The 25,053-nt window shown below is 38.5% G+C and overlaps 1 protein-coding gene across 4 annotated transcripts in view; it reads right to left on the bottom strand.

Annotated features, from left to right (window-relative positions):
• Window positions 1-25,053, bottom strand: part of SPATA6L (spermatogenesis associated 6 like) — a 60,469-nt gene that overhangs the window by 20,688 nt on the left and 14,728 nt on the right. For 3 of the 4 annotated variants that reach the window (XM_060100944.1, XM_060100946.1, XM_060100945.1), the window contains 4 exons: window positions 24,815-24,952; window positions 20,883-20,931; window positions 16,562-16,603; window positions 7,710-7,834 (listed from right to left, as the gene is read on the bottom strand). In XM_060100944.1, the coding sequence (XP_059956927.1) occupies window positions 7,710-7,834; window positions 16,562-16,603; window positions 20,883-20,931; window positions 24,815-24,952 (354 nt within the window). The remainder of the gene's footprint in view (window positions 1-7,709; window positions 7,835-16,561; window positions 16,604-20,882; window positions 20,932-24,814; window positions 24,953-25,053) is intronic. The other variant, XM_060100947.1, reaches the window with a different exon arrangement.

Raw genomic sequence — 25,053 nt, 5'->3', positions numbered from 1 at the left:
TGAAATCATCCGAGAACCTAAATGCTCTTTTGTGTAGTTGGCATAATCTACACACATTATCTAAAATACATACATAACGAATATATATACAGTGAAATATTATTCAGCCTTTAAAAAGAAGATCCTGCCATTTGTGACAACATAGAAGAAACCAGAGGACCCTATACCAAGTGAAATAAACCAGACACAGAAAGGCAAATACTGCATGTCTCACTTATATGTGGAATCTGAAACAAACTCATAGAAACAGCTAATAGAAAGCTGGGGGCTTCCCTGGTGGTGCAGTGGTTGAGAGTCCGCCTGCCAGTGCAGGGGACATGGGTTCGTGCCCCGGTCTGGGAAGATCCCACATGCCGTGGAGCGGCTGGGCCCGTGAGCCTTGGCCGCTGAGCCTGCGTGTCCGGAGCCTGTGCTCCGCAATGAGAGAGGCCACAACAGTGAGAGGCCCGCGTACCGCAAAAAAAAAAAAAAAAAAATTATAAGAAAGCTGGTTGCCAGGAGCTGGAGGATGGGGGAAATGGGGAGATGTTAGTCAAAGGGTACAAAGTTTCAGTTAGGCAAGATGAACATATTCTAGAAGTGGAATGTACAGCAATGTGACAATAGTTAACAATACCATATTTTATATTTGAAATCTTCTAAAAGGGTGGATGTTAAGTGTTTTCACCACAAAAAAGAAAAGAAACAACAGTTTACAATGTTAAATGATGGATATGTTAATTAGCTTGATTGTGGGAATTCCCTGGCAGTCCAGTGGTTAGGACTTGGCACTTTCACTGTTGGGGACCAGGTTCCATCCCTGGTCAGGGAACTAAGATCCCACAAGCCACACAGCACGACCAAAAAAAAAAAAAAAAAAAAAAAAATTAGCTTGATTGTGGCAATTATTTTACAATGTATATACAAAAATAAAGTTGTATACCTTAAATATATATAGGTTTGTCAATTATACACCAACCAAGCTGAAAATAAAATAAAATACATACATAATAAGAATAGCTAAACACATATAATACTACATATTATGTGCCAGAGCCCAACCAAAGGGATTTGCATATATTAACTCATCTAACCCTCACAACAACCCTGTGAGGTTGGTCCCAGTAGTATCTCCACTTTGTAGATGAGTGAGCTAAGGCACAGAGAATTTAAGCAACTTGTCCAGCTAGTACTGGCAGAGCTGGTAATTGAATCCAGGCATTGCAACTTGTGTCCCCGCCGTTAGCTACTCTATTTAAAACACTGGACCATGGAACTGAATGAGATTACCTAGGGAGAGGGATGGATACAAGTTCTCCTTCCCTACCTACCTGCTTTGAAAACATGCTTTATACCTCATACAAAATATTTATATCCATTTCCAAACTCTTCATTTTGTTTCACTGATCAATACTTCTTTTTCTGCTCGGTACCATCCTATCTAAAACATTGTGATACATACATATATATATATACATACATACACATATATATACATACACATACATATACCCTATCCTACATCCTACTTAATTCTCATAGTGCTGTAAGGAAAGTACAACTATTAACATCAACCCGTTTTATAAATGATAAAACTGAGAACTGGACAAAAACTTGAAACAACTCTAATGTTCTTCATAGGTGAATAAACTGTGGTATATCTATATAATGGAATCTACTCAGTAATAACAAGGAACAAGTTACTGATACACACAACTACATGGATGAATCTTAAAAACATTGTTCTAAGTGAAAGAAGCCAGTCTTGAGTGGTTACAGACTATATGATTCCATTTATGTGACATTCTCAAGAGGAAACAAAGTTTTAATGATGGAGAACAGATTAGTGGATTATGGCAGAGGATGTGTCTATAAAGAGATAACATGAGGGAGATTTGGGGAGTGATGGAACTGTTCTGTATCCTGATTATGATGGTGGTTTCACAAATCTATACATGTGTTAAATTCATAGAACTGTGTATCAAAAAAAGTCAATTTTACTGTACATTTAAAAAATACAATTATTTTTCTTTAAAAAAAACTGAGGCAGAAAGAGATATTAAGCAATTTTCCCAAGGTCATGTCTTGTAAATGTGAAAACAGGGATAGGACTTGGAGCTGAATTACACTGTCTCCAGCTGACCCCATCCAGTCACCTGCAGCCCCTCTGAACATGACCCTTTGCTCTCCTCTCCCCCAGAGAACACCGCCTGGCCAGGTACCCCTTTGTTCTGGGGGCACTTTCCCTTTCTTCTTGTTGCCCATCCAAATCCCACCTGTCTCTTGAAGCCTGGCCTCACCCTCTCCCCTCCAGGCACACCCATAGTGACTTCTCCCTCCAGTTGCTAACAGCTCATTTCACTTATATAACATACTCCAGGTACTTGCAAGAAGAATTTGCATCGGCCGAAGCCCTAGAGGGAAAAGAAACCAACATGCACTGCATGTTTAGACAGGTACCAGGTGCTCCTAGAGGCTTTCACATGTGCGATCTCATTTAATCCTCATACAACCTGTGTAGTAGACAATTATATCCCACTTTAAATGTGAGGGAACAGGCTCGAAGAGGTTAGTCTGTCCAATGTCACACAGCTGGGGATCAGTAGAGCCAAGAGTTGAAACTCTGTTGGACAGCAAAACCCATCCTCTTTCCATTACCTCATGCTACCTCTCAGGGGGCTTCATGGATGAACTAGTCAGCTCGATTCCTGTGCATTCATTCATTCCGATGCACATTCAGTCCTGTACATTCATCTTGTCTACAGAACAGGTCCTCACAGGTACAACCTACCTCCTCAGCTCCCCCTCCTCTTTTTTTTTTTTTTGCCTCTAGAATGCACAGTACGCCCATAAGAGTGTTAGGCCCGGACTGGTGACTCAAGATTTCTGGGCTTACAAACACAAGAGCCCAGTTGCTGCACAGAGTTGAATAACTGGGGCGGGGGGGTGGCGTTTCATAAAGAATGCACAATAACATGGCCGGCACAGCCTCACCTCCAGCTATCAAGACTGCCCACATGAAGAAGAGGGTGGGGGAAGGGGAGTTCCGGGGTCCACAGCACCACTGGTGGAGATCCAAAACCTCATGGGTGCGTGAAGCCCCAGGTCCCCAGCGGCCCAGCTGCCTGAGCCTGAACAAGTTATCTCTTAAGCCACAGACTGGTGTAGTCTTCTTAATGCCTCATGGAGAAGTAGTACTAACCCTTGAATGACAGTTTAATAAAATATAACAGCTCACATTTATTGTGCACTTAACTATACACCAGATATTATGCTAAAGACTATACATATATTACCTCATTTAACCCTCCTAATAACCCTATAAGGCAAGAACTATTACCAGTCCCATTTTACAGATGAAGAAACTAAGGCACATGGAGATTAAGTAATTTACCCCAAATCACACAGTCATTCAGTGACAAAACTGGGCTTGAACCCAGACCACCTGAGTCCACACTTAACTGCTGTACATGCAGCTCCACTTTGCCTGGAGAAGAGGAGGAGGGTCCCCTACCAGTAAGGAATCCACAGCCTGTAACACCATCTTGTTCACCTATTTGACCTCCACTCCTGGCAGTGACTTCCAGACAATACGGAGGAAGGTATTTTTCATAGAAGTACTGATTTTAGCGTAACAGTTTATAGCTGAAATTTACAGGCTCTATCTTGTGCAATCCCCTCAGCAATGGGATGGTGGTGATGATGGTTAGGTCAATAAATGTATTTAACAGTAGGATTTTCCTAGAATCACTGCACTAAAGAAAAATGGAAATTATTATCTAAAAATTAATAATTAAAAAATAATATTGTTTCCGCTTAATTTACAAATTCAGCCTTTACCTAACAAAAAAACAGATTACATTCCCCTCCTCAGAATTCTTGACCTCAGCAGGAAAAGGAGGGAAAAAAGGCTGTTAGCATAACAAGTGAAATGAAATAAAATATGGAAGCACAAAGAAAAAGTCACATTTTATTGGAGGAAATAAATCTAATTCTTAATGAACTAATAAGAGAAAATAAATGAAGTGAATGATTTGCCTGACCCGCACATGTCATTTATTCTCATATCCTACAACATTAATGAAAAGAAATTGGACCCTGGGCTGAAATAAACATGAGAGAATTAGCATCATGCAGCGACTTGAGTGCAAACTTCGAAGCCCGACAGGCCAGCATGAGAATCCCTGCTCCATTGCTCACCAAGTCTGTGACTCTGAGTACCTTTGATAAATTCTCCATGCCAGCTTCCCCATGCCTAAGATGAGGAAAATAATAGTACCCACCATGCAGGGTTAAGGAGGATTGAACAAGATAATCCATGTAAGGAGCTCAGCACAGTGCCTGGCATCTAGCGAGCATGCAATGAATGTCAGCTATTAGTAAAGCTTCAGCAATTGGTTTTATTTTGCTTTATAGAACATAGAGAAATTGAGCTCCTCTATCTTTTTACAAATTGTTTAAAATATACTTTCATTAACTTCATTGTAAGAATTGATACTTTACCTCTAATGCATGGAGATGTTTCCCTGCAGTTTTAAAGCTCTTTCACTTATGATTACCTGCATTTATGAATAACTACAAACACAACTTCTGTAGGTTCTTCTCCCTACTTATGCCCATAAAGTTAAACAAAGATAACATTTGGGAAAATATGAGAAAATGTGTTTCTTCTTGTCTTGATATTTAGCTGGATACCAGCCCAGTGTTTGTAGATAGAATTTATTTAATAGAAAACTTGAGCAAACCAAAGTTAATATAAAGAGTATCTCCCACCTAATTCTCACCAGGTTTATCCCTTTTTGCTTCTGAAGAGCAAAATCCCAATAACTCAACATAATAAAGACGAGCATCTCACAAGTACCATGGGTATAAGTGATACACAAAGAACATCTCTGAGAAAAAAAAAATGATGTCAGTGATATTCACCAAACCTTCAAAGATTATTGGAGGACTTAAAGTTATGCTCATTAGGAATTCAGATTAGGAGAACTTTTGATGAATGCTTGCTGTTTGAAGTATTAGAACTAGAAGTCCTGTCATCATAAACATCCTAGAAACAGGGGTCCTGCATGTTACGTATTCTGCACAGTACTCTCAACAAAATGGAGACAATAACACTTTATTAAATTATAATAATGGTGATTCATGGGGCAGTAACAGAAAAGTTGAGTATTAAGTATGCTTTTTATAATTCACAAGGATGTGGCCCTTAAAACAGAGGTCATCCAAGTGACATAAAAGTAAAGAAAATTGTCAGAGTTTCTGCAGTGTTAAAAATCATCCCAGATAACATCAAAATTAATATTTTGAATTTGGGTTCAGATAATGCCCCCAAACAGTTAGATAATCAACTAAATAACTGCTGTATCTTTTAAGATCCTTCAGTAATATCAGTCTGTGAACCTCTGACAGTTTCCCCTCCATTAAGCAGAGACCATAATATCTGCCTTGGCTGACTTAAGAACTGTTATGAGGAAAATAAGATATCACATGAAAAAACCCAAGCACAAAATAAATGAGAGGTAGCATTATTACTATTACTACTCTATTTTACTATTATTATTACTAAAACAATAGCTATGATTAAATAAACTGATATTAAATCTTTCAGTTAGTCTGCATTAAGAGGAGATGAAAAAACAGACACAGAAAACAAATTTATGGTTACCAGAGGGGAAAGGTGGTGGGGGAGGGATAAATTAGGAGTTTGGGATTAGCAGATACAAACTGCTACATATAGAATAGATAAACAACAAGGTCCTACTATATATAGCACAGGGAACTATATTCAATATCCTGTAACAGGGACTTCCCTGGTGGCGCAGTGGTTAAGACCGCCTGCCAATTGAGGGGACACGGGTTTGAGCCCTGGTCCAGGATGATCCCACATGCCACAGAGCAACTAAGCCCGTGCGCCACAACTACTGAGCCTGTGTTCTAGAGCCCGCGAGCCACAACTACCGAAGCCTGTGTGCCTAGAGCCCGTGCCCTGCAACAAGAGAAGCCACTGCAATGAGAAGCACACACACCACCGTGAAGAGTAGCCCCCGCTCGCGGCAAGCAGAGAAAGCCTATGCACAGGAACGAAGACCCAACCCAGCAGATAATAAATAAAATTAATTAATTCAAAAAAATCCTGTAATAAATCATAATGGAAAAGAATCTGAAAAAGAATATATATAAATAATAACACATTATTATATATAATATATATAAATAACATATTATTATATATAATATATATAAAACTGAATAATTATATTATATATATATAAAACTGAATCACTTTGCTATACACCAGAAACTAACACAACATTGTAAATCAACTATATTTCAATAAAAAACTTTAAAATTAAAAAAAAGGTGAAACAAGCAACCTTTTTATAACTATGTGATGGTGTGAATACGGCAGTGACTTAGAATGGTTAGATAAGACTCCCACATCTCATGCCTGACAGACCTCCATGGCTTACATTATACAAGGATAAAAATCTGAACTAGTGGAAGACTTCTGTGCATGGATTCTGCAAATTCCTTTTTCTAAAGTTTAAGTTCCTTATTTAACAGAAGAAGACTATGTAATGCCTAACTCTTTTGGAAAACCTTGGTGATCTCTTCTGAGTGGCTGGAGAGATCAGGGAGCCAGTGCTGAGTTATGCAGTGAATTAAGACATGGGCAGCTGATGATTAATACCTGTGTGATCCAATTAATAACTTGGAGCCATGAGAAGCACAAAACTAAACTGGTTTGGCTGCTCCCACCCTTGGTAGCAGTAGTAGTAGGAGCAAGGTAGGCTCGGCCATGACCAGAAGGGATGTATGCGTGTGTATGAATGTGTCTGCTCACTGGCCTGCAGTCACAAAGTGATATCCTTAAGTATGCGAGGTCCCACAGCCTGAGACCTGGCCACATTTGGGAGGGTGAAGGTGAGCTGTGCCGTTTGCTTTTTTTTTCCATGGTAAATTGAAATTTATTACTGGGAATGGTGGAATGGGTTAGTAAGTATAATTGAACTATACAGAGTAGTCATTAAGCCTGGAGATAATAGACAATTGTAGTGAAAAGTCATATCAACAAGCCATTTATTATGTATATCTCTGTTCCCAGGCCTTTATGGCCATCTGTATATTTCCATATTTTGAATGCTCATTAACAGTGAGGAAGAACACTGACCAGAGCTTTATCTCATTCTTGTTGATTTCTTGGGTGTAGTTGTGGCACAGGGGTGAACTCGCCAAAACATGGGTAATCCAAGGAAAGGATACAGGGCTGGAGATAACCACAGCCTCGGCAATCTTTTTCCCAGTAACCAGGGGTGGTTGAGCTTAATTCTGAACTTTAAAATAATTTTTTTGTACTTAAGACCTTTTATATAATGAAAAATGCCTTGATCTGTATTCTTATAAATGGTGCTAAAATATGGTACTCCTACAGGAACCAGGGCAATCCACAGTAATGTTGGTTACTTCGAGTATTTCGATGTGGGAAGAAAGCCAAAATGGATGTATTTAATGAAAAAAAAAAGACTCCCACATCTCAGATCAATAGTGGGAATCAGTATCATTTATTATTTTGAGTGGGGCATCTAATCAGGGCTGCTGAAGAGAACATGAGGAGCACTAACCAAGATGAAGTGATCTGCCCACAAACTGGTCCTGTCAGGAGTAAAATGTTCAGGTCCCAAGAATTCCTCTCCCAACAGAAGCCCAGCTGGGCACAGATCACTTACCGGAAAACCTTCAACTGTCTTCATGAGCACCTCCCTACACATCCCAGGGTGCGAAGGTGTCAGCCTGGGTTCAGGGAAGAGAAAGTCCCGTGTATTTTCTTCATAGTAGGCCAACTCTTCCCACGCTAGAAACAAAGGAAAAAAGGCATAAGTAGATTTATGTTCTGAAAATGATGTATCTACATCCCTGAGTTCAACGAAATAAAAGCTTAGACAAGTGATGTCAGAGACGGCACTCAGATAAAAATAGACATTTTGATCACAGCACCTGTTATTCAAGAGGCAACGACTTCTACTACTTTTTGTCTCATGCATAATTTTTAAAAGGCTTCCCAAGTCACTGCAGAGAAAAAGACTATCTAAAGGGTTGCTCCATAAAATAGAACAAAAGGGAAAATCTCTTTCCATCCATCTCTTTCCATCCAACATCGACAAATGTTTTCTAAGGACATACCGTGGGCCAGGTCCTAGGGATAGAACAGGCAGACAATGCCCTGTTCACTCAAAGGTTACAGTGTAGACTAGGGTTCCATGTGTTCTGTGATGTAGGAATGTCAGCATACCAATGGCTCAGAGGACAGCCAGAGCTGTGGTTCTCAGCAGTACTGGTAACAAACCCAGGGACATTTTGGAAATTTGTGGAGAAATTTCACAGGCAGGAACCAAAGTTCAATGTATCCTGCAATGCTCAAGACACTTCTGCACGACTTTTTAACATCCTACCAGACATTCTTTCAGGCAAGAAAACTTTTTATAGTTATCTGAGCCTGGAATCTAACTGTTACATTATAAACACAAAGCATTTTTTTGTACAACTTAAAAATACACTGAATTTTCAGGAATTCAGGTACCATGTAAATTAAGGAACAATTGTACTTTGCTTTGTTTGGATATTTACCAAGACCCTTTTGGCATTGTGAAAATCATACCATATCCAAATATTACATTTTGCTCAACATTTACATATTAGTATACATGTCATTTTATTTTAAATCATTTTCCTTTGTATTTCTCCTTTATATTATGGCTGGAATACTATATATTTTTTGCAGTGACCTATATAATTGGTTATATTAACTGTGAATATTATTTCAATATGGTAAAAGGGATAGTATGAAATACTCATTACCAAAAGATAATCTTGGGTGTAATATGATTAAGAATCACTGAGCTAAAGGATGGAGAAGGTGCCTTCTACAAAACAGGCACTACACAAGTGGTTTGGACCAAGAGTGGCCCCTGTACAGAGCACCACCAAAAAATTAACTGTAGTGAGTGAGGTAGCTTTGATACTGACCAGGGTTCCTGGCCTTCCCCAACCAATAGCAATTGACTAGAGGCCAGATAAGAAACTCAGGCAAGGCTTTATTGGGGCCCCTGCGACCTCAGGTGGGAGCAAAAACAAATAATGTTTCCCTTGCTTGCTTGGTCCCGGAGGCGGAGCTGGTTCCTTATAAGGGGGTGAGGCTAGGGGTGTGTCCAGGGATCAGGCCAGAGGGTGGCTTAGGTGTTTTGCCCACCCCTCCAGTGGGGTGTATTGAGTGCAGGCAGCATGCTCAGGACCCTGCATTTGCTCCCCGACACCCTGTTTTTGCTCCAGGCTCTTCAGAAGTGACAGGTGGGTTTTTTGGTCTCTGTATCTTTTGTCCAGAATTTGCCCCAAGTGCCCATGCACGCAGTTATTTTTAGTCCCATATAGTTTCTTTGTATTTCGTTGCTGGAGGATAGGTGTGTCCAGGTGCAGGCATTGTAGCAAAGGGTCCCAGGTCCCAGCCTGTCTCAACTTTACTGTTTTGTGACTCCTATTTTATTTGTCTGAAGAATTCTGATGAGGGTATATTTTGGTGCATCAACTGTAGAAAATAACTGACCTTACATCAAATAATATGATGGATTAATTTCTTCCTACTTATTCCATTTAATATGAATGTTTGGATTCCAACAAGGATCAAAGTGCAAAAAGAATGTGTTCTACATTTTTCATCATATTTCTTTCTCTTCTTCCCTTCTCAGACATGCTCCAGCCACAAAGCACTGATGATGTGTCTTTCCCTCCTCTGCTCTGCACTTCCTCAGCTTATGCTATTTCTTACAAAACATCCTTTCTTCCTTCCCATCCTGCTGAGATTCTATTCATATTTCAAGTTTTACCTTAAGTGTCTTATAGTATCTTCAACATAACAGGTCCAAAATAGAACTCTTGACTTTTTCCCACAAATCAGCTCTCCCCTACCTTCCCATCAGAGGAACCAGTACTAGTTACTCAAGCCAAAAATCTAGGATTTATCCTTGATTCCACTCTCACTCCTTACATCAATCCATTAGCAAGTTCTGTTGACTATATCTCCAAAATAAATCTAAATTTTGTTCCCTTCTCTCTATTATTACAGCTACCACCATGGTCCAAGCCCCCACCATGACCTCCTACCTGGTCTCCCTGCTTCCATTCTTCCTGAACTCAAATCTATTCCCCGCACACTGTGAGGTTACATCAGATTGTGACTTTCATGTGGTTAAACCTTCCAATAGGCTTGCCATATTAGAATAAAATCTAAGCATCTTATCTTAGCCTTTAAGACTCTGTATAATCAGGCCTCTAATCACCTCTCCTACTTCCTTTATTATCACTCTCCTCCTTGGTCATTCCATAGCATTCCTCCTGCCCTTCTTGATGTCCCTCAAACACACCGAGGTCATCTCTACCTTAAAGATTTGTCCGTCTTTGGACTTCCCTGGTGGCGCAGTGCTTAAGAATCTGCCTGCCGATGCAGGGGACATAGGTTCAATCCCTGGTCCGAGAAGATCCCACATGCCACAGAGCAACTAAGCCCGTGTGCCACAACTACTGAGCCTGCGCTCTAGAGCCTGCAAGCCACCATTACTGAGCCCACATGCTGCAACTACTGAAGCCCGCCTAGAACCCGTGCTCCACAACAAGAGAAAACACCTCAATGAGAAACACGCGCACCGCAACGAACAGTAGCCCTAGCTTGCCGCAACTAAAGAAAGCCCTCGTGCAGCAACAAAGAACCAACGCAACAAAAAATTAAATAAATAAATTTATACATATATTTTTAAAAAGGTACTGGATTTAGGGCTCACTCTAAATCCAGGATAATCTCACCTTGAGACTCTTAACTTAATTAGCATCATACATTCAATGATCTGTGATACCAGCCCAGCAGTGCTCCCCACACTACGCTGGTCTGCACAAACATCGTGCGTTTTCGATCGTATGTTCCTATTGGGAACAAACACCTGGTATGATGCTCTACACAGTGGGCTTTTCCTTTTTCCTTTCATATGTTTTTGGCTAGTTCTTGTCACTGCATCCAAAATGATAGCTATTACTTACTATTCCTACATTTAGCAAGAATTAAGATAAAAATGAGAGGTCCGAGAATTGGAAGTGAGTTATCTGTTATCTTTGGAATCACCAGAATAAAAAAGAAGCTGAAATAGGGTTAGAGAAACAGAAGGCTGTGAAGCTTCTCAATTCTGTCTCTCTGGTTTGGTCATTTTCTAAAGATCCAAACTACCACCCAGTGTGAAAATGTCAGCACACCAAGGGGATGTTACAGCAAGAGCCTAGGTTATAAATAATAAATAAACATGTGCACAGGCTGAGCAAGTCTCATAAGCCAAGTAAAATGCCTGAAAGAGCTTGGCGTTCTTAATAGGCTAAGGGCACAGACAGGGACATCGTCAATGCCATTAGTGAAAAACTTCTCCCGGAAAAAGGAAACAAATGAGACTTTAAGAGAAATAATAATTTTAACAACGATACTGCTTCTAGAAATATCTAACATTTAGAGAGCATATCAGAATTGACAGCTTGCTTCCCCATATGGAGTCTCACTTGATTCCTTCTTTACAGATAAATGAGGCTCTGAGAGTTGAAGACACTTGTCATGATGCCAAATGGCAAAGCAGGAATTCAAAACCAGATCATCTGAGGCAGGAGTTCTTTCCTTGCTGATGCCTAGTAAACATCACTACGAAGTATAAAATCAAGCTCTGGGGCTTCCCTGGTGGCGCAGTCATTAAGAATCCACCTGCCAATGCAGGGGACACGGGTTCGAGCCCTGGTCCGGGAAGATCTCATATGCTGCAGAGCAACTAAGCCCATGTGCCACAACTACTGAGCCCGCACTCTAGAGCCCGTGAGCCACAACTACTGAGCCCGCGTGCCTAGAGCCTGCGCTCTGCAACAAGAGAAGCCACCGCAATGAGAAGCCCGCACACCACAACAAAGAGTAGCCCCCACTCACCGCAACTAAAGAACGCCTGCGAGCAGCAACGAAGACCCAACGCAGCCAAAAATTAATTAATTAATTTTAAAAAAATCAAGCTCTGATTCACGGAATGGGTGCCCACTAAAAAAGAGCATTTTACAGCTGGACTGAGCATTTTACAGCTGGACTGAATATACATGATTTATCCCAAAGCAGAAGTTTCTGTGTAAGAGGTCAATAAAAAAAAAAAAAGCACCAAGCTCACTGTCAAACAGAATTATGCTGCCCCCCTGTGTCTATTTGCTTTTTCCCATCTTTGTAAACTGAAGACCCAGAGGAGTCTTTATTACTTCTAAGCCAAATCATTGGATCTCTTCATCCTTTAGAAGTAAATTCGTATGCAAATCTGAGGTACTTGTATCAAAAACTTAATGATGGTCATAATATGTCTTTTGATTATAGTAAGTGTGTTTGAAAGTGCTATGAAAAAATATCAAATACAGTAATATCTACAACAAAATGAAAAGGTAACAATTTGGCCAATGAAGAATTGTTCCCTGATAACCTAAATGTGGTCCATGTGACCCCACAGCACAGTCCACTTGAGACTTTAAGCAAATCATTTTTACTTAATTAGCTAGTATCAAGAACCAGCAGATCAAGGTGGCTTACCGTCACCACTCTGTACCTGGTGCCACTGGCATACCACCAGGAAGTGGCACAGTGTAGGGCATTTTCTAAGTACACCTTCAATAAACATATGTTGGACAAATTAATGGATCAATCTGTAGTGCATCTGAAGCTAAACAAAATTAATTACATCAAGCAATTCAAGTTTAATTCCACTAAAATTACAATCTGAAACTGAAGGATTGTAGACAAAAGGAAGACAAGTACAATAAAGCCCCCACTTTGTATCTGATTAACTTCTGAGTTATAACCTGTAAGCATGCATCCAGCTTCAATATTCTCCAGTCATCACAATTTTGAACTATTCTTGCAACCTTCTCACAGATGGATTTCCGGTCAAGTAAAAATAAAATTGGCAGTCAAAAACATACCAAATTTTAAAAAGTTGCAGGAAATATACATTCAACCTATATATATACATATATACATTAAATATACATATACTAAATATTAGACATATTTAATATTTATGTATATATATGTGAGTGTGTGTTTGTGTATATGTCTATATATTTTAGAATTGGTTGAATATACTAAATGCATTATACATATTAAATGCATTATTAAAGGCCTAAGAAAGATATACAACAAATTGTTAACTGTAATTATTGTCAGAGGTAGTTGACGAATGTGGCTTTTTACTTTTTATTTTATATTATTTTGTTATTTACAATTTTTACAGTGAGAATATTTATTATAGATATTGGGTAATCTTTTTAACTCACGAAAAATTAAATAAGATCAAAATGGTCCTGCTTCTATTTTGTTAGCATACTAAAATATAACTTGCCAGTTAACAGTGACATACGTTTGAACATAAAATTGGGTTAAATAAAAAACTTATGGGAGAAAACTCAGTGCCCTGATTTTAGCCTGTTACTTTTAGGCTAAAAAACATTCCATGAGAATTTCTGAAAAGCAGGTAGGAGGCATCTCTGATCTTCCCTCTGTTCTGCCTACCTAAGAAAGCACTGACCTACACAAGTGTGTCCATCCCTAGACCCACTAAGAGTGGGGTTCTTATCTGTTTTCAGGACATGCCTCTACCAACAAACCAAGCAGCAGAAGAAAGAACTACAGACTCCTGGGTCCACTCCACTCCACTGGGGCCCTTGACCTGCTCCAGAACAGCCACAGTAGGCAGGGCCATGATCCTCATAAAAGCCTCCACAGCCACCTCTGCTTTAGCTGAGGCATCTGCCAGACTCACCTTCCTTCTCCCATGCTTTCTTAAGAAAAATAAAGTTTCACACAATAAAATATCAAAATAATGCAACAAAACAGGGGAAATACATGTGTCAAGCATAACTGATTTAAAACTTTGGTAAAAATATCAGGAATTTATACCAAAATGCAATGTTAATATGCAGACGTCACTCCACAAGTAATCAAAGGACACTGACAGTCATACTATACAGAAGGAAAGAAAGAAAATAAATTATAATATGGGAAAATGGAAAATTTCTGAAGTAAATTTAAAATGTTAAGGTTGTCACAAATCATATCTAAAAAGAAGGGACCGGAAAATATGGTGAAATGTATTTTAAAGAATTATTACACACCTTATAAACACAAAAAATCCAAATGATAGCATCCAGCATTAGCTAGGATATGGTGAACAGGCACTCTATACAGTGCTGAATGCAGCAGAAATAATGGAAACTTGCTGGGGATCAGTTTACTCTCAGGTTATAAGATATGGTTCAATCTAGCAATTCTATTCTTTACAAATATATCAAGAGAAAAAATAATTGTTATAAATATATGAAAGACAAATCCTAATGCGCAACAATATCAATTTAAAATTGGTAATAACACTGTGGAAAATACATAGCTATTGAAAATGACAAATAAGTTACCTACAGGTAACAATGTAGAGTGAAAAAGTAAAACCCCAAATATTATTTACAGACATTTTATAGACCTATAAAAACACATAAGTAAATTCATGAAATTCTTCATGATACCAAAAATAATGCTTTTCGATCTGTTTTTAAAAATTACAATATAACAGTAACATATAATTAGGGAAGTTAGTAAGAGAAGAAAATGTATGTGACATTTTTTATGTAAAAATTCCATATCCATGTGTTCTTCTAACCACAGAGAAATAGCAAGAAACATGTTCACCAAAATATAAATAGAGGTTTCCTCATCATTTGGGGATGCTTTCTACAAGTTAAAACTGTGAAGCTGGGAAGGGAAAGGGCAAAGCATATGGTAGCAAAGATCAGAAGAGTATTAGAAATGTTTCTGAGTTTTAGGTATCCTCCCCCCCCCCCAACACATACACGCAGACTCTAAAATCACCAGATAATCAGCCACATTGAGAAACTCTGAGAAGTGGTGTCACCAGGTGGCAGTTCCTACTTGCTCTCACTAGCTCAGGTCTCTTGCATAACACAAAACAAAGTCCTCACAGAACAGTTTCCTCCTAAAGTCCCATGATTCCAGCACAGAGGTCTCAAACTTTTTCTGCAAAGGGCCAGAGAATAAATATTTTAGGCTTTGCAAGCCATATAGTCCCAACTACTGAACTCTCATTCCAGCACAAAAGCAGCCATAAACAATACTTCTATGAATGAGCATGGATAAAACATCACAGATGATGAAATTTGAATTTCATATAATTTTCATGTATCAGTAAATATTCTTCTTTAAGAAAATTTCTTTCCAACCATTTAAAAATGTAAAAACCAAAGACAGTTTGGCAGTTCCTTAAAAAGTTAAACATGGAGGGCTTCTCTGGTGGCGCAGTGGTTGAGAGTCCGCCTGACGATGCAGGGGACACGGGTTCGTGCCCCGGTCCGGGAGGAAACCACATGCCGCAGAGCGGCTGGGCCTGTGAACCATGGCCGCTGAGCCTGCGCGTCTGGAGCCTGTGGTCTGCAACGGGAGAGGCCACAACAGTTGAGAGGCCCGTGTACCGCCAAAAAAAAAAAAAAAAAAGAACAGAAAACACGTATTCACACAACTTGTACATGAATGTTCACAGAAGTGTTACTCATAATATCCAGAAGGGGAAACAACTCTTATGTCCATCAACTGATGAATGGATAAACAAATTTGGCATATTCATATAAAAGAACATTATTTAGTCATAAAAAGGAAGGAAGTACTGATATATGCTTCAACAAGGATGAACTTTGACAACATTTTGCTAAGTGAAAGAAGCCAGACATAAAAAGGGCACAAATTGTGATTCCATTTACATGAAATGTCCAGAATGAGCAAATCAATTAGAGATAGTAAGTAGATTAGTGGTGGCCAGGGGTTGGGAGGAGGAGGGAATGAGGAGTGACTGCTAATGAGTACAGGGTTTCTTTTGGGGGTAATAAAAATTCTAAAATCAGATAGGGTGATGGTCACACAATCTTGTGAACATACTAAAAACAATTGAATTGTACACTTGAAAATGGTGAATTTTACAGTATATGAAGTAAATCTTAATTCTTAAAAATGTAGAAGCCATTCTTAACTCACAGGCCATACAAAAACAGACTGCAGATTGGATTTGGCCTGGGGGCTGTCGTTTGCCAACGCTGTTCTAGCATCAACACAGAAGATGGCTTTGGGTTTCACACACACACAAACACACACTCTCACTCACTCACTCTACAAATGACGATACAGCCAAAAGCAAACACTTGAAAGAAGCTGAGCCAGGACTAAAAAAATTATTTGATGATTATTAGATAAAATTATGAAGAAATGGAAAGTCAAAGAACCTGTTTAAGCTATGCTTACTGCTTTTTCAAACCCATAAAGTTACTCTTTTGAAAGTGGGCAAAATTCAACAGACTGGTGGGGGTAAAAAGCATGTGTTATACAAAGCACAGCTTTTAAATGCCAGTCCCCATTTTGTCATGCCAAATCCTTTTAAAATTAAATTAAACTAATTTAGAAATTCATTTATTGGCACATTACCTGGAGGCACTAGCTGTATTAACTCAAACCTGGTTAGAAAGCCTAAAAAGGAAAAATGAGATATTAATACTTTAGAATACTGTCAGAGTTTTTCATTAATTACTAAGTTTAAAACTGCCATAAACACCCCATTTACGTTACTACTACTGATAGTAAGTGGCATACCAACAATGATTCAGGTATTTCTAGACCCAGTAAATTGGGGGCATGGGGTGAGAATAACTGAGTTATAAACATACCATTTTGTCTCCTGAAAAATATTGACAAAATATGATATTTTCTCTCTTAAAGATGCATTCATAAATCACAGAAATAACAATATACTACTTTTCATTTTAAAAATTCAAAATACAACTGTTATCCATTAACCTATAAAAGCTTATCTTGCTTAAAACAGTATGTTATATGACTATATAAATTAGACATAAAACAACTTTTTTTATATTTCCTGAGTTCAAAGTATATTTAGAAATAGTGAGCCCAAAGAAGATACATAAATTGCCAACAAACACATGAAAGAATGCTCAACATCACTAATCATTAGAGAAATGCAAATCAAAACTACAATGAGGTGTCACCTCACACCAGTCAGAATGGCCATCATCAAAAAATCTACAAACAATAAATGCCAGATAGGGTGTAGAGAAAAGGGAACCCTCTTGCACTGTTGGTGGGAATGTAAATTGATACAGCCACTATGGAGAACAGTATGGAGGTTCCTAAAAAAACTACAAATAGAACTACCATACGACCCAGCAATCCCACTACTGGGCATATACCCTGGGAAAACCATAATTCAACAAGAGTCATGTACCACAGTGTTCACTGCAGCTCTATTTACAATAGCCAGGACATGGAAGAAACCTAAGTGTCCATCAACAGATGAATGGATAAAGAAGATGTGGCACATATATACAATGGAGTATTACTCAGCCATAAAAAGAAATAAAATTGAGGTATTTGTAGTGAGGTAGATGGACCTAGAGTCTGTCATACAGAGTGACGTAAGTCAGAAAGAGAAAAACAAATACCTCATTCTAACACATATATGTGGAATCTAAAAAAAAAATTAAAATGTTCTGAAGAACCTAGAGGCAGGACAGGAATAAAGATGCAGATGTAGAGAACAGACTTGAGGACACGGGGAGGGGGAAGAGTAAGCTGAGACGAAGTGAGAGAGTGTCATGGACTTATATACACTACCAAATGTAAAATAGCTAGCTAGTGGGAAGCAGCCACATAGCACAGGGAGATCAGCTCGGTGCTTTGTGACCACCTAGAGGGGTGGGATAGGGAGGGTGGGAGGGAGACACAAGAGGGAGGGGATATGGAGATATATTTATAGGTATAGCTGATTCATTTTGTTATAAAGCAGAAACTAACACACCATTGTAAAGCAATTATACTCCAATAAAGATGTTAAAAAAAATAGTGAGCCCATGTTCAATGTCTATAAGACCAAGAATAAAATTTAAATATTAAAATTTAAAATACAAATGGTATAACAATAAAAAATCAGTAAAGGTAATTCCCACAAAATATTAGAAGTAAAAACATTTTAATATAGACAATAATGGTGATTATAGTTAATACTGTACTTGAAAGTTACTAAGAGAGTAGACCTTAAATGTTCTCACCACAAAAAAGAAATGGTAGGGCCTCCCTGGTGGCGCAAGTGGTTGAGAGTCCGCCTGCCGATGCAGGGGATACGGGTTCGTGCCCCGGTCTGGGAGGATCCCATATGCCGCGGAGCGGCTGGGCCCGTGAGCCATGGCCGCTGAGCCTGCGCGTCCGGAGCCTGCGCGTCCGGAGCCTGTGCTCCGCGACGGGGGAGGCCACAACAGTGAGAGGCCCGCATACCGCAAAAAAAAAAAAAAAAAAAAAAAAAAAAATGGTAATTATGTGATGTGCTAGAGGTGTAAGCTAACACTACTGTAATAATCATTTTGCAAAATATCTGAGTATCAAATCAACATGTTGTTACTTTAAACTTACACAATGTTGTATGTCAATTATATCCTCAAATAAAGCTGAAAAAAATATATACAATAAACGTAAAAAAATATATACAATAAACGTAAAATTCTCCCTTTGTAGATTTATGAAAAACATGAATACATGAGGACATAATTTTAAATGCCAAGAAACTTAAAAGCCAAGACACCCCATAATTTTGGGTTTTCCAAACAGGAAGGACTATATCCTTTCCAACCATCACCCCAATGGTAATGTAAAGCACTTAATCTATCTCAGTCTCTAAATTCCTTACACTCAATTAATTCTCACCACGTGTCATGTCATGAATTGGAAGACAATATTGTTTAGATGGCAATATTCTCCAAACTGATCTACAGGTTCAATGCAATCTATCATTGCCTATCAACATCCTAGCTGGCTTCTTTGCAGAAACGGACAAGCTGATCCTAAAATTCGTATGGCAAACTAAGGGAACCCAAATAGCAAAAACAAGGCTTGAAAAAGAAGAACTAAGTTGGAGGACTCACACTTCCTGGTTTTAAAACTTTCTATAAAGCTACAATAATCAAAATAGTGTGGCACTGGAATAATGACAGGGGCCTCCCTGGTGGCGCAGTGGTTGGGAGTCCGCCTGCCGATGCAGGGGACACGGGTTCGTGCCCCGATCCCGGAGGATCCCGCATGCCGCGGAGCGGCTGGGCCCGCGAGCCATGGCCGCGGAGCCTGTGTGTCCGGAGCCTGTGCTCCGCAGCGGGAGAGGCCACAGCAGTGAGAGGCCCGCGTACAGCAAAAAAAAAAAATAATAATAATAATGACAGATTTATGAATCAATGGAATAGAATTGAGACACCCCCTCCACCCAAAAAAAAACACCTCACATTTACAGTCAATTGATCTTCAACAAGAGTGCCATAACCATTCAATGGGGGAAAACTACTCTTAGTAACAATGGTGCTGAGACAACTGGATATCCAGATGCAAAAGAATGAGATTGGACCCTTAGCTCATGTCATTTACAAAATTCAACTCAATATGTATTATAGACTTAAATGTAAGAGCTAAAACGATAAAACTCTTAGAAGAAAATATAGACATAAATCTTTGACTTGAATTACACAATGGTTTCTTAGTTATGACATCAAAGGCAGAAGTAACAAAAGAAAAATAGATAAAATATAATTCATCAAAATTAAAAACTTTTGTGTTTCAGAGAACACCATTAAGAAAGCAAAAAGATAATCCAAAGAATGGGAGAAAGTATTTGTCAATCATACATCTGATATGAAAGTTGTATCTATAATATATAAAGAACTTACAACTCAATAATAAAAACCCAATTAAAATATAGGAAGAGGATCCGAATAGACACTTCTCCAAATAAGATATACAAATGGCCAATAAGCACATGAAAAAATGTTCAACATCATTAGCTATCAGGGAAATGCAAATCAAACCCATGAGGTACCACTTCATATCCACAAGGATGGCTACCAATCAAAAGGATAAATAATAACAAGTGTTGGCCAAGATGTGGAGAAATCAAATCTCATATATTGCTGGTGGAATGTAAAATGATACAACTCCTTTGGTATAGTCTGGAAATTCCTCAAAAAATTAAACTGAGTTACCATATGACCCAGCAAGTCCACTCCTAGGCATACACGCAAGAGAAATAAAAACATGTTTACAAAAAAAACTTGTACACAAATATTTATAGCAACATTATTCATCATAGCACCAAAGCAAAAATAAGCCAGATGTTCATCATCTGATGAATGGATAAACAAAATGTGGTTTATCCATAAAATGGGACATTATTTGGACATAAAAAGAAGTGAAATCTTGACACATTCTATAGCAAGGAAGAATCTTGAAAACATTATGCTGAATGAAAGAATCCAGTTACAAGTGACCACATATTATATAATTCCATATATATGAAATATCCAGAATACGCAAATCTATAGAGGCAGAAAGATTAGTCAGTAGTTGCCCAGGGCTGGAAGGGATGAGGAAGAATGGGTATAGGGTTTCTTTCCATGGTGATGAAAATGTTCTAAAATTGATTATGGTGATGGTTAAACAACTCTGTTAAGATACAAAAACCATTTAATTGTGATTAAACAAACAGAATCATACCATCCAGTAAATGCCATACATATCTAGAAAAGGGTGTGTAATTGAATCAATGACATGATTGAAATTTTACACAGACTATCTTGAACATAAATATGGGGTAAATATGGAAGTATCACAACTTAGAAAATAGAATTTTATATCTGTGAATTACATATATACAATAGTCTCTCTCTCTTTTGTTGGGGGTGAAGGGGGAAGTACCTACTTTCTAAAATGTCTGCTACAGCTCCAGGATCTATTGCATTTTCAAATACCTGCAGGAAAAAAATGGGGAAAATAAATCTTCAAAGTTTTATTAATATATACTTATAGAAAATCTAGATTATATTCTTCCAAATAATTAACACATGTCAAATCCAGCCATATAATATTTTAGGATTCAACAGGAGTACCTTTAACAGGTATGTGGTTAAAAGTTCAACAAATGACTATAGAATAAATGAATGAGAATTAACACAACACCAAGTACAAGGAAAATTTAAGTTAGCTGAATCTACCACATATTCAAAACATCATCTATTTGACCTAGCCCCACAGTTTGTTGCTAAAAGCACATCTGGCATCTACCTGAAAGAGTCTTGTTTGAGTACCTAGAAAAACATCCTGAATACAACAGATACTCATTACATGTTAACTGAATAAATGACTTCTCTTCCCAAGCAATTGGTTGTGCTAAAAAGGAACATAAATAAAAATTCTATGTACAACACAAAAGAAAAGCTAAGTACTCATAGCTAGACTCCCACAGAATCAAAAAATAACAAGAGAGTCTCATAAGTTTTAGGTGTATCATGAAGCACAAGAAAAACACTGTGATACCTGTCTACCCACAGCCAAGTATGTTTATTTTGTCCTGAGATAAAAGGGCCTAGGGGACTGAAGTAAAGGCATAACATGACCCTCTCCCTGAACTCTAGAACCCTGTAAGAAACACAAGTTTTCAGCAGAGTTTGATTTCAGGCATTAAATTTCTGATTTAAATGGTGTTTAACCTTAAGCATGATTAAAATCTGCTCTTGATCCAAAACCAGGTCTGCTTTAACTACAAAAGTGGAGGCTGTCCCCTGTAGTCCATTTCTGTCTTACTGACTTGGATTTAACAAGCAAATGTGAGTGAGCTGGGTTATTTTCCAAAATTATTCCAGTAATATTAGTTCATTCCTTCTCTTCATCCATGTCTAAGAATTTTTTCAAGGATGATCGTGGGGAATAAATGATCAACATGAACTGCTCAAACACAATGGCTCATACATTCTTTTTTTTTTTTTTTTTTTCTTTTTGCGGTATGCGGGCCTCTCACTGTTTTGGCCTCTCCCGTTGCGGAGCACAGGCTCCGGATGCGCAGGCCCAGCGGCCATGGCTCACGGGCCCAGCCGCTCCGCGGCATATGGGATCCTCCCAGACCGGGGCACGAACCCGTATCCCCTGCATCGGCAGGCGGACTCTCAACCACTGCGCCACCAGGGAGGCCCGGCTCATACATTCTTTATGAGTAATTTCTTGTTTATCTGAATGCTTTAGAACATTGAATTCTGAATTATACAGAAGATCCAAGGAGGACAAAGTGTTTTCGCTACTCCCTGCAAGTATTTGCAGCTAGAGAATGGAACAGATACAAGAAAGCTAGAGCCAACTGGTAGAAAGCTTGAGTATGAATTCAAACAGCTCACACAAGAAGGCAATTTTTCAAAATTTAAAATAAAGCATTTATTTAATTGCACTTTATAAAATGAAAAATGGTCTGTGATATCTAGTAATCTCAAATACACAGCTTTGTGACATCTAGAGTATGACTCTGAGACTCATTCTCCTCTTCTGCAAGTCAGGGAGCTTGGACTAGATGACCTCCAAGGTCATTTACAGACTGACTTACAGCTTCTACAATTTTACGTCCTTGGGCTTCTTATAAAAAGATTTTTAAAGTCTTCTAGAGAAGCAAATTTACAACTGATAAAACTAATAAGGAAATCCTTGGGGGAAAAAATAGACTGGATTTTCACCACCCACTTTTTAACCACGACCAACAATAAAATGGTTAGAACTAGGTTCCTTTGGATTCGGACTATATGTTCCAAGGTAATATCCATTTATTCCTCTCTTATCCAACCAGTTTGGAAGACTATTTAAATTAACAGGCTGATTCAGAAAGAGAAAAACAAATACTGTATGCTAATGCATATATATGGAATCTAAAAAAAAAAAATGGTTCTGATGAACCTAGGGACAGGACAGGAATAAAGGCACAGATGTAGAGAATGGACTTGAGGACAAGGGGAGGGGGAAGGGTAAGCTGGGACGAAGTGAGAGAGTAACACTGACATATATACACTACCAAATGTGAAATAGATAGCTAGTGGGAAGCAGCTGCATAGCACAGGGAGATCAGCTCGGTGCGTTGTGACCACCTAGAGGGGTGGGATAGGGAGGGTGGGAGGGAGACGCAAGAGGGAGGGGATATGGGGATATATGTATACATATAGCTGATTCACTTTGTTATACAGCAGAAACTAACACAACATTGTAAAACAATTATATTCCAATAAAGATGTTAAAAAAAAAAAAAAAGAAACCAAAGGCAGCAATGGAGGATGGATTAAAACATACGTTGGAAAGGGACAAAAGCCTTTGGAAATGATGCCATAAATGTGTATTTGATGGTACACAAAGGAAGTAATGATCAATATTAAGTAATAAGGCACATTATAACTGAATTAACAGATGAGAATTTTTTGGTGTTGTTGCCCTATTGTATGTGTGTTTCTATGTTTTAAGAATTGTGTGGCTATAGTTTGTTCTCTCCCCACTCCTTACATAATACTTATATTTTATCACATTTATAAAGTGCATTAATTGAGGTAAAAATAAAACAAGGGAAACAAAAAAAAATGGTACTGATGAACCTAGTGGTAGGACAGGAATAAAGACACAGACACAGAGAATGGACTTAAGGACATGGTGGGGACTGGGGAAGGGGAAGCTGGGACGAAGTGAGAGAGTGGCATGGACATATATATACTACCAAATGTAAAATAGATAGCTAGTGGGAAGCACCTGCAAAGCACAGGGAGATCAGGTGCTTTGTGACCACCTAGATGGGTAGGATAGGGAGGGTGGGAGGGAGGCTCAGGAGGGAGGGGGTATGGGGATATATGTATACATATAGCTGATTCACTTTGTTATACAGCAGAAACTAACACAACACTGTAAAGCAATTATACTCCAATAAAGATGTAAAAAATTAACTAATGGGCTGTGATTTATAAAAATATTACACACAGCCCTAACCCTTTCAAAAATCAATCCTCATCTCCTCTGCTACTGTTTGAAATAGACAGGTCATTTTCTGGGCACCACCATCCAGACCTTTAAAAGTGACAGGCCCTACCCTGAAGCCTTCCCATTCTCATCCCCTCCCCCAAAGAACCACCTCAGTGATATTTTTTGGGACAAAATCATAGGCTTATCAAGGTTAAAAGTGATTCAATCTCTAAATTCCAAAACAAAAACTTCAAGAGATTGTCAGTGATTGGATAGTAATGAAATTAATGTTCCATTAAATATGAAAGTGGGAAGAGGGTTGGTAACGTTTTGGCTACTTATATTATGATCACATTCACTGGAATGGAATCTAGCTTTTATCACTGTAGCTAAATAAACCAGATATGACCTAAGGAAACTCAGTCAATCTAAAAAGCCTTCTTGTTTTGTTACAGGATTTAACTAATTTGGTTAGTCTGGGGTATTTTTCTGAGTCTAAAAAAGTTTGTTTTTAAGGTCTGCTAGTTTATTGATCATCTCTGTCACAATGTAATAACAAAGCTGCCTCTAACACTTCCAAGAACATTCAGAAAATGCTCTCTGTTCCAGTTAAAAAATGCCATGGGAGTTCCAAAAATAGAAAACATCTACCAGGGTACTTAGCACTAGTTTGACAGAACTTGGCTCAGATCTGGGATGCAAAAGCAAGTCCTCCAACTATGATTCTGCACTGTGCTGAGGTGCCTTCATGTAAATTTTTTTTAAAGAAAATTTACAAAATAACTTTATAAAAGCTATGTTCTTTATAAGAACCACGAAATGATCCTCAGACAACAGAATTTGAATTTCTCCATTTAGCAATGAGAAAGTCAAGATCACCTTTTCAAACGTCATGCTCCACTGAATCTTAATAGGGAACACGGAAGGAAAGCAGTGTGTCTCCAGGTACTGATTCAGGAGGTAAACCCCAAGGAACACATCTTGCTTGCCAGGAAGGCACACCCCTGGGCAAGAAATCTTAAAAACAAAGACAAAAATAGAGAACAGGGTTTGCGTTTTGCTTTGTAAAGGATCTATTTCCCCTAACCTCCCACAATGTCAAATTTCCCCCACCACCG

Source organism: Mesoplodon densirostris, chromosome 6 (assembly GCF_025265405.1).
Source record: "Mesoplodon densirostris isolate mMesDen1 chromosome 6, mMesDen1 primary haplotype, whole genome shotgun sequence".
NCBI lineage: Eukaryota > Metazoa > Chordata > Mammalia > Artiodactyla > Ziphiidae > Mesoplodon > Mesoplodon densirostris.
Note: the sequence above shows the minus strand (reverse complement) of the source record. Positions and strands in the feature narration are given on the sequence as shown.